Below are 15,311 nucleotides of genomic sequence, written 5' to 3'. Positions count from 1 at the left end.
CTATCTAAATGCTTTTTAAAAGACAAAATCATATCCGCCTCTACGACTACCTCTGGCAGCTTGTTCCAGACACTCACCACCCTCTGTATGAAGAAATTGTCCCTCTGGACACTTTTCTATCTCTCCCCTCTCTCATTAAACCAATGCATTCTAGTTTTAGACTCCCCTACCTTTGTGAAAAGATATTGACTATTTAGTTGATCTGTGCCCCTCATTATTTTATAGATCTCTCTGAGACACCCCTCAGCCTCCTACATTCCAGAAAAAAAAGTCCCAGTCTATCCAGCCTCTCTTTATAATTCAATCCATCAAATCCCAGTAGCATCCTAGTAAATCTTCTATGCACTCTTTCTAGTTTAATAATAATCTTTCTATAATAGGGTGACCAGTATTGTACACAGTATTCCAAGTGCGGCCTTACCAATGTCTTGTACAACTTCAACAAGGCGTTCCAACTCCTGTATTCAATATTCTGACCGATGAAACCAAGCATGCCGTATGGCTTCTTCACCACTCTGTCCACCTGTGACTCCACTTTCAAGGTGCTATGAACCTGTACCCCTAGATCTTTGTTTTGTAACTCTCCCCAATGCCCTAACAGCAAGTCATTGATTTAAGATTTTTCAGCGTAAGTTAATCTCCATTCAGCCATACAATCAAAATTACAGAGCCTTTCAATTCCTTTGTGATGGCGTCGTGGAGGAAATGGCACGTATACGCCTCACTGGATATCAACTCAATATTCAGAACCAGGATTTTGGTACTCATTTGCCAGGACTGGCATGACAACCATTGCACCTCTGAGGTGGAAATATCACCTGTGAGCCAGTGAAATCAATAATTAAACCTGAAAATTCTAAAGCTCTTTCAAGGGAATCATTTTTTCAAGTAAACCTTGTGTGAAAGCCCTTTTTAATCCTTTGTATTAGTACTTGTTTGGGTGTACCTTGATTGAATTTTGCTGGATGTATTAAGCTGTTGTTAAGCAGTTACACTTGGGTAGTGTAGAAATGCTTGTGCTGATTCATCTTGTAATGTTCTTCAGCTGCCTATGTATGCTAAGCTTTGTATTTGTTTTCAAACAGGAGAACAGTAAAAAGCTGAAGATGAAGTTTCCACCTAAAATTCCAAACAGGAAGCCAAAAAACAAAACTAGTAAAGGAGGCATAACACAGCCAAACCTCAATGACAGTTTAGAGATTAGCAAACTGGATTCTTCAGTCATCACTGAAGGCAAAGTCTCCTCAGTAACACCTCAAGTACAGGCCTTTAATATACAAAAAGCAGCTGCGGGTGAGTTCCTGTCCTGGGGAATAACTTTTGAAAGGGTGGGCTCGGTCTGTTCACAGACTTCAAAGCACATGTAATGAATGCAGTGATTATCTGTCACCGTGTCTTATTTGGATATTGTGGTAGATTTTTATTCGTTTAACTTGGGTTCATATCTGTGTGACCTTAGACAAGGTGGATGCAGATGACTGAGGTGCTTTGATTTATCCAGGACAAGACCTTATTCATTTTTTTCTTTCCTCAATCAGCATGTCATTTAATTTAAAATGAGTCAAGATTTTTACCCTCCTACCCTTCTTTCTGCCCTTTTTCACATTTTCTGATTTCTTAGTTTTGGAGTGTTCTATGAAGGTTGGATACTGTCTAAGATGACTTTACATTGATTACTAAATCTATGGGTATAGATAGCAGGAAATGTGATGATGCTTTATCACAGCTGTGCTCAATCCTGGCTTTGCTTGAATATTCTCAACCCTTGCAACAAGGCTTCCTGATGAGCAGGAATCCAGATTGGTTTAGTCATCTCCTCCAACATCTTTCCTGAGAGACCTGGAGCAGCGAGCAACTGTACGTTTATTAGCTGACTCTCAATCTGTAAAATAAATACCAACTCAAATCATACCTTTCCTATTGAGGGGAAAAACTCTGCATTTGAGCATTATCGGACTGAACATTAAATAGTTCCAATATTTTTGATCCACTATTCTTCTCACAAAAGTTGCTCCTATTAATTGCTTTGTATGAGATTGTCCCTGCTGTTGGATGGGAACTTACCCAACTGTTACTTGTCTCCTTTTTCTAGTGCCTTTATACTGTGAAGTAATAATCTTGATAAAATTCTACCTAAGTATTTATTTCCTTGTGTATATAATTCTGTCAGGCCTTTCCTCAATCACCCGCCTTTTGAAAGCTGAAGCCCTCCAAATTGCTATAGTGTTTTTTTTAATTCATTCATGGGACATGGGCATCGCTGGCTGGCCAGCATTTATTGCACATCCCTCGCTGCCTTGGATGGCAGTTGGCAGTTAAGAGTCAGTCATATTGCTGTGGCTCTGGAGTCATATGTAGGCCAAATCAGGTAAGGTTGGCAGATTTCCTTTCCTAAAGGACATTAACGAACTAGATGAGTTTTTCCAACAATCGACAATGCTTTCAGGTCATCAGTAGATTCTTAACTACATGATTTTTATTGAATTCAAATTCCACCATCTAGTTAGCACTGCTGCCTCATGCACAAGGGACCCAGTTCAGTTCTGGCTTTGGGTGTCCGTTTGTGTGGAGCTTGCATGTTCTCTCTGTCTGCATGTCTTTCCTCCGGATGTGCTGGTTTGGTCCCAGTGTCTAAAGATATACAGGTGAGGTGGATTAGCCATAGTAAATGCATGGAATTACAGGGATAAAGTAGGGATTAAGCCAGGGTAAAATGCTCTCCCGAGAATCGGTAAGGGACTCGATGGGCTGAATGGCCTCCTTCTGTACTGTAGGGTTTCTGTAGTTTTAACAGACATTTGCAATGTCACCCATAATTAAGATGTGGCTTCACCAAGAAGTCTCTCAACACCAGGTTTATTTGGAATCATGAGCTTTCGGAACACTGCTCCTTGCTCAGGTTGACTCACTGTATAACTTTTTCAAGACATCTGTGCTCTGATATTCAAATCCTCCTGCTATGAAGACCAGCATGTACTAGCTTTCCTCACTACCTCAGTGACTGTTCCACTATGACATCCAGGTTATGTTACACTTCCTCTTTTACTAAACTACCACCATTCAGATAATACTCTTCCTTCCTGTTATTGCCGAAGTGGATAACCTCATATTTATCCATATTATATTGCTTTCACTAATTATTTACCCACTTAGCCAGCAAGTCCAAGTCATCCTACAGCCTCATGGCATCCTCCTCACAGCACCCACTGCCACCCAGCTTGGTGCCACCTGCAAATCACTACAGCAGTTCCTCAGCAAAGTTTCTAGGCCTTCACCTTTCAAACCCATGACCACTACCAACTAGAAGGACGAGGGCAGCAGACACCTGGGAACACCACCATCTGAACATCACTCACCATCCTGATTTGGAAATGTATCACCATTCCTTCACTGTCATGAGGTTAAAATCTTGGAAACCCCCCCCCCCCCCCCAAATATCACTGTGGGTATGCCTACACCAAAAGTACATGCAGTGAACTTCAAGAAGGCAGCTCACAACCATCTTCTATAGGGCATTTCGGTGTGAGCAATAAATGAGGGTCAGCCAGCGATGCCCTCATCCCTAAATTAAGAAAAAGTTTATGGCTTTGCCAGTTTTGCTCCTGCTCCCCTGCACAGTGAGCCAGCCGTGCTTTGTGGGTGAGGCCTTGGCTGTACTCCCCGATGAAACCATGACTCGGCACTCAGAGTAGAATTCTGCTTGGAGAGTGAGACACGCTGGGGAATTCTGCATTACCTACTTGGATCTCCTTGACTGTTCGGCTGTTGTCCATTCCCTATTCCTTCTCCTGCTTTTTATACTTGCTGGTTTTAGTGCATTCCCATTGTTGATTCGCATCTGCTCTGCCGCAGTTAATTGCGCTGTTTCTGCTGTGTTACTTCCTATTCCTCTTGAATATTTTCTTACCAGCATGTTAAATCTCCACTTCTGTCCCTGTCTGAGCCATAATCACTACCTTTTCAAATCACCCCTGTCCATTTAGCCTTCCAACCTTGATTGTCACACAGTGAATATTAACACATGTGGACTGCAAGCCTGCCATGGTTTATCTTGTGTTTTCCCCAATCTTTTCTCTTTCGGGACTATATGTTAGAATCCTTTTTGTTTCCCAATCCTTTTTCTATGTCCTTGTTCTATGTTTTTGTACCTGTGCTGTGTTCTGGTGTCCCCTCTCCCTGCCAATTTATTTTATATCCTGTTACACAGCTGATGTTAACTTTTTCATTTATTCACTTAGTGTGGATTTTGCTGATGATGCAATTATTGCCCTCCAAGTTTATTTTAGTGTCACAATTAGGATTACATTCACACTGCAATGAAGTTACATGAAAATCCCCTAGTCGCCACACTCTGGCGCCTGTTCGGGTACACAGAGAGAATTTAGCATGGTCAATGCATCACACTAGTAGATCTTTGACTATGGGAGGAAACTGGAGCATCCAAAGACACTGGGAGAACATGTGGACTGTACGCAGACAGTGACCCAAGCTAGCAGTTGAACCCATGTCCCTGACACTTAGGTAGCAGTGTTAGCTGCTGTGCCACCCAGTGTGCGAGTGGCTAGGTTAACTGTTGCAGGGGATAGTTCAGGGTCTGTGTCTCTGGGGTCATATCAAAGAACAACCCAGCACGGGAAACAGGCCCTTTGGCCCAACGAGCCCGTGCTGCCATTTCAACAGAGCATTTTCCTACACCTACCCTGCCCCATGTGTATGTGAACGGTACCCCTAATGTAGCCAGATTCAGGGGAGAATAGTGTAGGGTCAATTTGGTACACCAATCAGCCTAAGAGCACATCTTTGGGGTGTGGGAGGAAACCCACGCAACCACAGGGAGAATGTGCAAACTCCCACAGACACAGGCCCAAATCCATGTATCTGCACAGCTAGCAGTGATAGTCACTGAGCTGTTGTGATATCGTAGGCCAGATGAAGTAAGGTCAGCAATTTCCTTCCCTCTGCTAGTTTCATGGCTACTCTTATTCATATTCTGTTTGTTCTAGATTTATTTAATAACCTGAATTTTAATTCAGTAGCTGCTGTGGAGGGATTTGAATTCAAGTTTCCTGTCCAGTAACATAACCTCTAACTTCTCACACAATTGCTCTCAAATTTGTCACTGATTTGATTGCATTATTCTGTGATTTTTAGTAATTAGCTCGAGATGTGTCTTGAGTTCAGTGACTCCCAAGTATTCATCTGGTTGTCCTTCTGCATAAACAATTTTTAGTAAATCTATATCAAACTTCATGTATCTTGCTGATTTCTTCATGTTGCTTGCTTTCCTAAATTAATTTATTGTGATTTTTTTTCTAATTTTCTTGCTGTGTGCTGTTTCCTTCCATCCCTATTTCATCATGTGCCTGCAGCTTTGTGTAATGAACCTATGTACTTCTGCCGACAGTGCACTGCACAAGCTTTAATTAATGAAGACTGTAATGCCTCTACCTGAGCTGCAGAAGTGACTTTTGTCTGAGTGAAAGTCTGCAGATGAAGTATTGCTTTACCCTTGGTTCATCTAAATCAAGCTCCTTGTGGGTTTCATGCAGTGCTGCACTGAGATGTTACATTTGTACGTTCAGGATATGACATCAAAGACAACTACAAATTTGTAGAAAGTATATCTAATGAGATTATTTTTAAAGCCAATTAATGCTTCGGATGTGAAAGGTTTTGTTCTGTTTCAATAAATGTAGGAGTTACCTGAACTCTGAAATCTAAGCACGTTCTGAAATGAGAAGTCTGGCAGCCTGTAAATACCAATCCTGCAAGAGTGACCAATGTGAAATTGGGAAATCGTGCCTTTGAGGCTGGCACAAAGTTCACATGATGTGGATATGCCGGCGTTGGACTGAGGTAAACACAGTAAAAAGTCTGACAACACCAGGTTTTAGTCCAACTCTCCATTCACCTGACGAAGGGGTTAACCTGAAAGCTTGTGAGTTTACTATCAAATAAATCGGTTGGACTAAAACCTGGTGTTGTCAGACCTTTTACAAAGTTCACAAACAGGGCATATAAAAACACAAACTCATTTACAAAATAATGGTTGGAATGCGAGTCTTTACAGGTAATCAAGCCTTAAAGGCTTAAAGGTACAGACAATGTGTGTGAAGAGAGGGTAAAGCATAGGTTTAAAAAAATGTGTATTGTCTCCAGCCAGGACTGAAATCCCACTCACCTGATGAAGGAGCAGTGCTCTGAAAGTTAGTGACTTGTGCTACCAACTAAACCTGTTGGACTTTAACCTGGTGTTGTGATACTTCTTTCTTTACCCCGGTTCAATGCCAGCATTTCCACATTATATAAAAGAAACCTAGTGCCTGCTCTGTGATTAGAATCCTTACAGTGCAGAAGGAGGCCATTGCCTGCACTGACAATAGCATCCAGGCCCTATTACCGTAATTCTATGTATTTGCCCTGCTAATCCCCTGGCACTAAGAGGCAATTTAGCATGACCAATCACCCTAACTCTTTGGAGTGTTGGAGGAAACCGGAACACCTGGAGAAAACACATGGAGAACGGTCAAACTCCACACAGTCAGTCAGCCGAGACTGGAATTGAGCCCAGGTCCCTGGCACTAAGGCAGCAATGCTAACTACTGTGCCGTAGTGATCTTTCTAGCATCATAAATGTCCCTAATGTTCTCATTGGAGTAATCCCGAAGGGCTCATTTCCTTCTCTGCATAATGCAGTGGTGGTGTGCACGTTTCTGTCCCGTTTATCTTGGGTGGTGTTCCATGTCATCTAACAACGAATCTTCCATTGTTGCTGTTTTTTTTGATTGCCAGATGGACTCATGAACCTGCTACGTGAAATGGGGAAAGGTTATTTGGCACTCTGCTCTTATAACTGCAAAGAAGCAATTGGTATCCTGAGCCAGCTTCCTTCACATCACTACAATACCGGTTGGGTACTCTGTCAGATAGGAAGAGCACATTTTGAGCTCGCTGAGTATATGCAGGTAAGTGGATGGCTGAATTGACAAAAGCATGTTTGAAAGTTACCCGTGTGAAATTTGAATGATACTACATCCAACAAGCTACTATAGATCTGAAAAACTGATTGAGCCACAGAAAGCTGTTCATTCTGCATTTTCCCAAACCAGAAATTTTCAAGTAAGAATGCTTTAAATCACTTCTCTGCCTTTTGGCTAAGATCAAGTGTTAGATCGAACCCAAGATAGGGTGCAGTGCCTTATCTTGTAAGTTTGGATCTTGTTTCTCTCACTTCTGGGAACCTTGAATTGGATTTAATTTGAGTTGTTTTTCGAGGTAACAAGGAGATGGATTAGGACTTTTCCCCATACACACCGCATATCCTCCCCTTCCCCCTACCATCCCCAACCTCTGATCAGTCTTCTGGTCTATGCTAGAGATGGGCATTCTGCTTGCAATTCAGTTGGAAACACTTAGCTCAAATAATTGTCAGGAGGGATGTGGTCTGTGGATCCAGTTTTTCTCTTTTCTGCCTTTGCTCCCACAGGTCTGCATCTTCTGCCTTCCTCTCCTGGAGGCACTTGGCACTAACCTTTGCTAGAGTAAGTTTTCATGAATGGCCTAGTAATCTACTCCAACTCCATTCTGCATTGGAAACATTTTGTCTTATTCTAGGCAGAGAGGATATTTTCAGAGGTGAGGCGTATTGAGAGCTACCGAGTTGAGGGTATGGAGATCTACTCCACCACTTTGTGGCACCTACAGAAGGATGTGACTCTCTCTCTCCTCTCCAAGGATTTGACTGAGATGGATAGAAATACACCAGAGGTGAGTTGTCATTTGATTTCTTTGTAGGGACTCCATTGAAGTTGTATTCAAGATGAACCTGACGGAAAAGATGATTCGGGGTGGAGACAGATTAGTAGAGAAGGTTGAAATTGGGGAATTCAGTGTCAGAATGTTATTTGCAGATCCTGTTACCCTTTACAACCTTAGTCACCACTCTTTCTCATGGGCAGCTTCCTCCTGGATAGTGAGACCAATGTTCATGCTGTCATTGCTAGAAACTGAATTTCAGGAAAGCAGATGACACTGCTTGAACATCAGATGAGAAAACTTTGTCCTGGGAGACAGCAGACAGAGTGAAACGTTTTTATGAACTCAAAAAAATTATAGGAATGGTAGAGCGATTAGTCATTACAGCACAGAAAGAAACCATTTGGCCATTCAAGCTTGCTGGCTCTCTGTATAGCAATCGAGTTAGTCACATTTCTCCTGGTCTATCCATGTAGCCCCACCAAATTTATTTCCTTCAGTGTCCATCCAGCTTCCTTTCGAAATAAGTAATCATCTCCATTTTTTCCACCACCCTCATGAGCAAGAATGTCCAATTGATTACCACTTGCTGTATTGAGAAAGTATGTCCTTCCTCACAGATGGCCTACAGCTCTTGACCAGAATCTTCAATCTGTGTTGCCTTGCGCCATTAATTAATGGGGACAACTTTTCTTTGTCTACCTTACCTGTCATAAGATTGTACACCTCTTATCAAATCTCTCCTCAGCCTCCTTTGCTCCTAGGAGAACAGCAACATTCTCCAATCTAACCTTGTGGGTAAAATCTCTATCACTGGAATCATTCTAGTGACAGTCCTCTGTAGCCCAGGTTTTATTAGTAGAGTACAAACAAACAAGTTTAATGTTAAACCTGTGTAACTGTAAAGCGTACTGATTCAGTTTCGGCTGGAGATTGTCTCCAGCAGAGGCTGCCCCACTTTTAGAAGGATGTGAAGGCATTAATATGTATGCAGAAGAAGGCTCATGCAGGAAAAAACTAGCAAGCAGAAGGGCCTCAAAAGGAGCAATTTCCAAGTCTCACTTGCTAGTCAATGTGGATGTAGATGATGGAGCAGATAAATGTTTGGCTGAGAAATGGTGCAGGAAGGAGGGCTTTAAATTCCAGGGACAATGAGACCAGTTTTAGTGAGGTCAGTCCGATACAGGCCTGGCAGTTTCTGAACAGAGTAGACATCAATGTCCTTGGGAGTGAGGTTTGCTGCTGCTATTGTGGAAGATTTAAACTACCTTGACACGGGATGAGAACCAGGGTGTAACAGAGGAGAAATATGGTGCACAAAGAATTGAGAGAAACAGTTAGCACTGGAATAAGAAATAAGTTATTAGATGGGACCAGAGTGAAAATGAATGCAGTAAGATCTAAATTTGGTTTATGGAGCGTAGGGTAAATCAGGTCAGTGAGCTGCAGTGCAGTTGGCCCAGATGGGCTATGTCATAACCATGATGCAGATCAGCTCAAGAAAGGGTCCAAGGTTAAGCCCAACGTTACAGGCCAGACAGTTTAACACCAGCGGTGAGAAAGCTTTTAGAAACAATAATCTGGGATAAAATTAATAGACGATTGGCCAAACGTAGATTAATTCAAGAAAATCAACACCAATTTGTTCAAGGCAAATAATATTTAATTGGTTGAATTTTTGATGAAGTAACAAGTATATGCTCATAAATGAGTAATGGGATTGATCTATACATGGCCTCCAAAGGGCTTTGAAAAAGTGCCACGCAACAAACTTGCCAGCAAAACCAACCCCATGGAATAAGAGAGAGACAGTGAAGAGGGCTATGGGGAAAAGATGGGGGAGTTGGACTAGCTGAGTTGCTCTTGCAGTAAACCGTTTGACACAGTGGGCCTAGTTGCACTTTTTGTGGCGTAAGCACTCTATGATTCTGTAACGTAAGAAGGAAATTTGGTTGTGTGGAAATCTGTGAATAGGATTGTTGTGACTTGAAGAGGACATCAGTGGATCTGACAATTGAAAGCAAAATAGAAAGAATGTGAGGTATGCATTTTGACATGAAGAATAGAAAAAAGTCTTGTGCACTGCAAAGTTGGAAAAGAAGCAGAACCACCAAGGAAACTGGTGGCTCTGCTCCTTCTCATTGGAACAAAAATAACTGAAAGGTCCAGAAATATTCTAATTTGAGAAGTTCTTAATCTGGCAGACCTCATTGGCAGACGTACATTGAAGCATGAGGCAGCAAAAAGAGAGGAATAATTCAGAGTCTGAAAGAATTTAGTTTTCTGTGAAGATGGGTGTTTGAAAATGGGGCATCCCATTAAATATTGAAGAAAGCAAAATCCATTACTGCCTTAAAGGAACAATCTTGAAAGAAGATAAAAGACATGGAGTGACAACAGGGAGCTTGTGCAAGTGAAGTGGGCCCTGTAGCCTTCTCCTACATTGCAAAATTCTTTATGCACCTGCTGTTACTGACCGATTGAGGAAAGTCACCCAAGTCTCACTGTCTCTTTAATTACCTGGTTGTTTCAAATAGGCCACTGATTGACATGTTGGAAAGCTTTTCACTGTTTATATTTTCCACCATCTTCGGCCTTGGTTCTCGTCCAGTTCTTCAGCCTTAGCTCTGTCCATCTCTGATCTACTTATTGATTTACTGATGGGCGATAATTGTTGAGTGGTCCTAATTTCTTTCACTATTCATTTGTTGCAAACCTGGTTTACAGAGAGTTCTGCCACTGAATTTCCAGGGTATCTTTAAATTTAGATTATAGCAATCAAGCACTATCATAGATAAAGCTGTTTACTTCAATTTATAGACCTGTCAGTTTATCCTAGATGAGTTGGTGTATCGGATAAGGAAATATTTGGTCTTTGAGACACTCCTCTTATTTGAGTTCCTGATCTCTTCCCTCATGCCCACGGTATTCCAGCTTCACCTTTTTTTGATAACAAATCAAGTCTACACCTTTTATTCTTACTCAAGTCCACATCTAGTATCTGAACTACTTGCTCTCTTGAACATGTAACTTTAGATCAGATTTTACCTTCTGTCTCTCCTGCGTTCATAGCCCAAACCCCTCTCTCTCTCTCTATGCCTCAATTGTTCCTTTTATCCTTGGTGCACTCTATTCACCACTCATCACTGACTTATCTACCTGTTTGAGGTCAGCTCAGGTGAAACCAGTTGTCCAGGTCAATATTTATATCACCACCAATTCTGGCACCAACATGTGTATCAGTCAGATGCTCAAAATCTAGATTGTTCCTTTTGTAATTGAGATATGATAACATGATCCTATGTGCTCAACAAGTCCACTTGATTGTCCAACATATGTTATCCATGAGGATAAGCTAAACAGTGTGAGGTGTGAAAGATTTCATTGTATATTAAATACTGCAGCCTAGTATTAAACACAAGCCAGGTTAGTTTAATGCTTAAATCCATGCTTCTGCTGTGAGCAAGTTTTGTGCCCTGCAGTTGTGGTTGGAAACACACTGTGGAATGGATGCTGCCTGTGCAGTTGTGCTGAATTTTTTTTTCCCTCACAGGCTTGGTGTGCAGCAGGGAACTGCTTCAGCTTGCAGCGAGAACATGATATAGCAATCAAGTTCTTTCAGAGAGCCATCCAAGTGGATCCAAACTTTGCTTATGCGTACACTCTCCTTGGTCACGAGTTTGTGTTAACAGAAGAGCTGGACAAAGCTTTGGCCTGTTTCAGAAATGCAATTCATGTAAACTCTCAACACTATAATGCCTGGTAAGCAGAGGTTGTTGACATTCAGGAGTGGCTTTGTAAAGTGTTAGTTTTGGCAGCCCTGAGATTCCACTGTGTATGGTAATGCTGACCTCTGCCAACTAGAAGAAGCACAACCTTGGAGTCTGGATGAACTCAGGTAACTTGTGCTGAATGTATAGTTAGGTTTAATTCCAGAATTAATTAAACATATATAGAATAGAATGTTCCAGCGTAGCATAGGTAGGCCCTTGATGTTGCACTGACCTGTGAAACCTATCTAAAGCCCATCTAACCTACACTATTCCAATATCATCCATAAGTTCTAATGATGACTAGAAACTATTTTCAATTGTCATAAAAACTTAACTGGTTCACTAATGTCCCTTTAGGGAAGGAAACCTGCCCATCCTTACCTGGTCTGGCCTACGTGTAACGCCAGACCCACAGCAATGTGGTTGACCCTTTTAAATACTCTGTCAAATGGCCTAGGAACCCAGTTAGTTGTACCCAAATGCTAATGAAACCAGATGTACCACCCACTTCAATCCAGGCACTGGAAACACCAGTGTCAAACCCCATCCTGTCAACCCCGCAAAGTCGTCCTAACATCTGGGGACTAGTCAAGGAATAGCCTGACATAGTTATCTTCACGGAATCATAACTGAGAGATAACACAGCAGACATCACATCACCATTCCTGGATATGTCCTGTCCTACAGGAGATCGGGGTGGGGGGAGACAATTGGGAGAGAGTTATTTGGGAATCCTCTATCAACTGTGGACCCATGAAATCTCATGACACCAGGCTAAACATGAGCAAGGAAACCTCGTGCTGGTTACCATGTACCATTCAGTCTCAGTTAATGAACCAGGCCACAGCAAGAGTACCGTGTGCAATTCTGGTCTCCACATGTTTCAAAGTTTGTTTATTAGTGTCACAAGTAGGCTTACAATAATGCTGCAATGAAATTACTGTGAAAATGCCCTTGTCACCACATTCTGCTGCCTGTTTGGGTACATTGAGGGAGAATTTAGCATGGCCAACACACCTAACTCGCACATCTTTCGAACTGTGGGAGGAAACTGGAGCATCTGGAGGAAACTCATGTAGACATGGGGAGAACGTGCAAACTCCACACAGACTGTGACAAACTGGGTCCCTGGCGCTATGAGGCAGCAATTCTAACCACTGTGCCACCGAACTGTCCCAGAATATGATCGCACTCAATTGAGTACAAAGAAGATTGACCAGGAGCCTCAGCTGGAGCATTTCAGCAATGAAGAGAGGCTGGTTAGGTTAGGGTTGTTTTCTTTAGAGTAGAGAAGCCTGATTTGGGGGGGGCACTGATTGACGTGTACAAAATTATAAGGATAAATCGGAAGACATTTTTCTTCTTAGTTGAGGGTCTGTAATCAAAGGCATAGATTTAAGGTAAGGGGCAGGAAATAGAAGGGATTTGAGGAAAGACTACTTCTTCCGGAGGCTGGTGGGTATCTACAACTCTGTTGGAAAGGCTGGTAGAGGCAGGAAACCTCAGAAAATCTTAGAGGCATTTAGATGAGCACTTGAAACACCATAGAATACTAGATGACGGACCAAGCGCTGAAGATTGGGATGAGATTAAATAGATTAATGCTTGATGGCCGGCACTGAACGATTTCTTTCTGTGTTGTAAAAGTCTATGCCTCCTCCATGTTGAGCACCACCTGGAGAAAGCACTGAAGGTGATGAGGGTGCCAAATGTACTCTGGATGGTGAACTTCAATGTTGATCAACAAGAGTGGCTTGTTAGTGCCATCACAGACCGAGCTGGCTGAGTCCCTAAGGACATAACTGCTCGACTGGGATTGCGACCGGTGGTGAGGGAACCAACAAGTAGTGTTACTTGTGACACTAATAAATGAACTTTGAAACTTAAAATAGACTTGACCTCATCCTCACCAATCTGCCTGCTGCAAATGTATCTGTCCGTGAGAGTATCAGTAAGGGTGACTGCTACATCGTCCTTGTGGAGACAAAATCCCAACTTGACATGATGTGGGGTATCTTCAATGTAATGTGACAATATCACCATGCTAAATGGGATAGACTTCAGACAGATCTTGCAACTCAGAAGTGGACATCCATGAGCAGTGAGCCCTCAGCAGCTGAATTGTACTTTGCCAAAATCTGGAGCATCATGCCCTGGCACATATCTCACTTTATCAATACTACCCTCCATAACAACACAGTTGGTGTACCTACATCCCAGGGACTGCAGCAATTCAAAAGACAGCTCACCACCATCTTCTCAAGGGCAATTTGGGATGGGCCAGTGATGCCCAATAAATAAAAAAAAGTTCAGAACCAAGCTTCCTGCTAGCCTATTTCAGATCTTCACTATTTACAAACGCTTCCTTGTATTTGCCTGAGACAACGATGAATAAGTGTTTAGAACTTTTGATATCTTTTATATTGTTTCAACAAATTCCTGCACTTTGTCTTCTCCCTGCATTCTAACATTTGCAAAACTTTATTTGCACAGTTGATTTTGGGGACTGCTAGATAACTGGTTTATTTTGGCCATGTTTATATTTCTCCTGCACATACAGGGTTCCTGGTTTTTCATTTTGTTCTTCCACTGGTTTGTTCTTTTTAATGTACGTTTAATATAATTTATCATTATGTTGTGGTACTAAATGCAGGTCACTTGAACCATATTGTACTCCAAAATCCCTGAAGTCTTACCTCAGTATTCTGAGCTAGCTCTAAAGCAACTTTCCTGTCGTGGAGTCCCGAACACACTGACCACCATTGTGTATTTTCTGCATCAAGTCACTGGTTGTTGAGTACAGCATTATGTCAATGGCCCAATGTCGGAGCCATCTTCTGATGGAGGAGACACGGTACCAGAGAAGGATCAGCATTCTGAGGCAGATGGGCCAGGAGGTCACTTGGACTAGTGCAAAGTCACGACAACACAAGGAGGACATGTTTAATTGCACACTGGACAAGGAGTAGGCCTCGGGCTTCTTAGGATGATGGGGACTGTGATTAGGGAGCTGATGTAATTCAGTGCAGTGAATGCATTTAACTCAACTGTCAGAGAATACATCCTACATATTTCATTGTGCAGTTCCATCATCTTGACAGGATGACATGGATCAGACTCCTGCTTCAATCCTCTTCTGTCTGCTAATTAAACTAAGACAATTCATTTTGTGCTTTTCTGTAAGGTATTATTTCATCAACCTCTTTAAGTTTGAAATCATCCTGAATATTTTCTTGCTCTACATTGAACTTCATTGAACCACATTTATGCAATCCCTATAATTTAATCTTTCTCAGCCTGTGTACAACATGCTGTGTCGCTTGCATTCCAGTAAAAGGCGCTGATTGTGGCTTTGATATTCTGTTATCATTCACTTTTCTCTGCATTCACAGAAGTCGGTAATTTGGCTCAACAAGTCTGCTCCGCCATTCGATGAGATCACGACTGATCTGATATGATAATCCTCAATTCCATTTTCTCAACTTATCCCCATTTCTTTCCCATCTACCAGGTTTTAGCCCACTGACCTAACCTGTTCTTATCCTTCTGTAGACCCTTTGTGACATCTCCACCACTTGTCTTCCTATCTATTTTTGTGTCATCCACGAACTTGGCAATAGCACATTTTACCTCTCTTGTCTAAGTCATCATTATATATTGTGAATAATTGTGGCCTCAGCACTGACCCCTGCGGCACTCCATTCCTCAGGTTTCAAATCACAAAATGCCCCTCTTATCCCAAGTCTCCATCTTCTATAGTTAGCCAATCCTCTATCCATGCTA

General features: G+C 42.1%; 1 protein-coding gene across 2 annotated transcripts in view; it reads left to right on the top strand.

Annotated features, from left to right (window-relative positions):
- Nucleotides 1–15,311, top strand: part of cdc27 (cell division cycle 27) — a 105,295-nt gene that overhangs the window by 76,968 nt on the left and 13,016 nt on the right. For both annotated transcript variants that reach the window (XM_080213522.1, XM_080213523.1), the window contains 4 exons: nucleotides 1,086–1,293; nucleotides 6,793–6,965; nucleotides 7,615–7,767; nucleotides 11,309–11,517. In XM_080213522.1, coding sequence (XP_080069648.1) covers nucleotides 1,086–1,293; nucleotides 6,793–6,965; nucleotides 7,615–7,767; nucleotides 11,309–11,517 — 743 coding nt within the window. The remainder of the gene's footprint in view (nucleotides 1–1,085; nucleotides 1,294–6,792; nucleotides 6,966–7,614; nucleotides 7,768–11,308; nucleotides 11,518–15,311) is intronic.

Source organism: Carcharhinus amblyrhynchos, chromosome 27 (genome assembly GCF_965287045.1).
Source record: "Carcharhinus amblyrhynchos chromosome 27, sCarAmb.v2.hapA, whole genome shotgun sequence".
Classification (NCBI taxonomy): domain Eukaryota; kingdom Metazoa; phylum Chordata; class Chondrichthyes; order Carcharhiniformes; family Carcharhinidae; genus Carcharhinus; species Carcharhinus amblyrhynchos.
The sequence above is the reverse complement of the archived record's forward strand: the minus strand, read 5'-3'. Positions and strand labels throughout refer to the sequence as shown.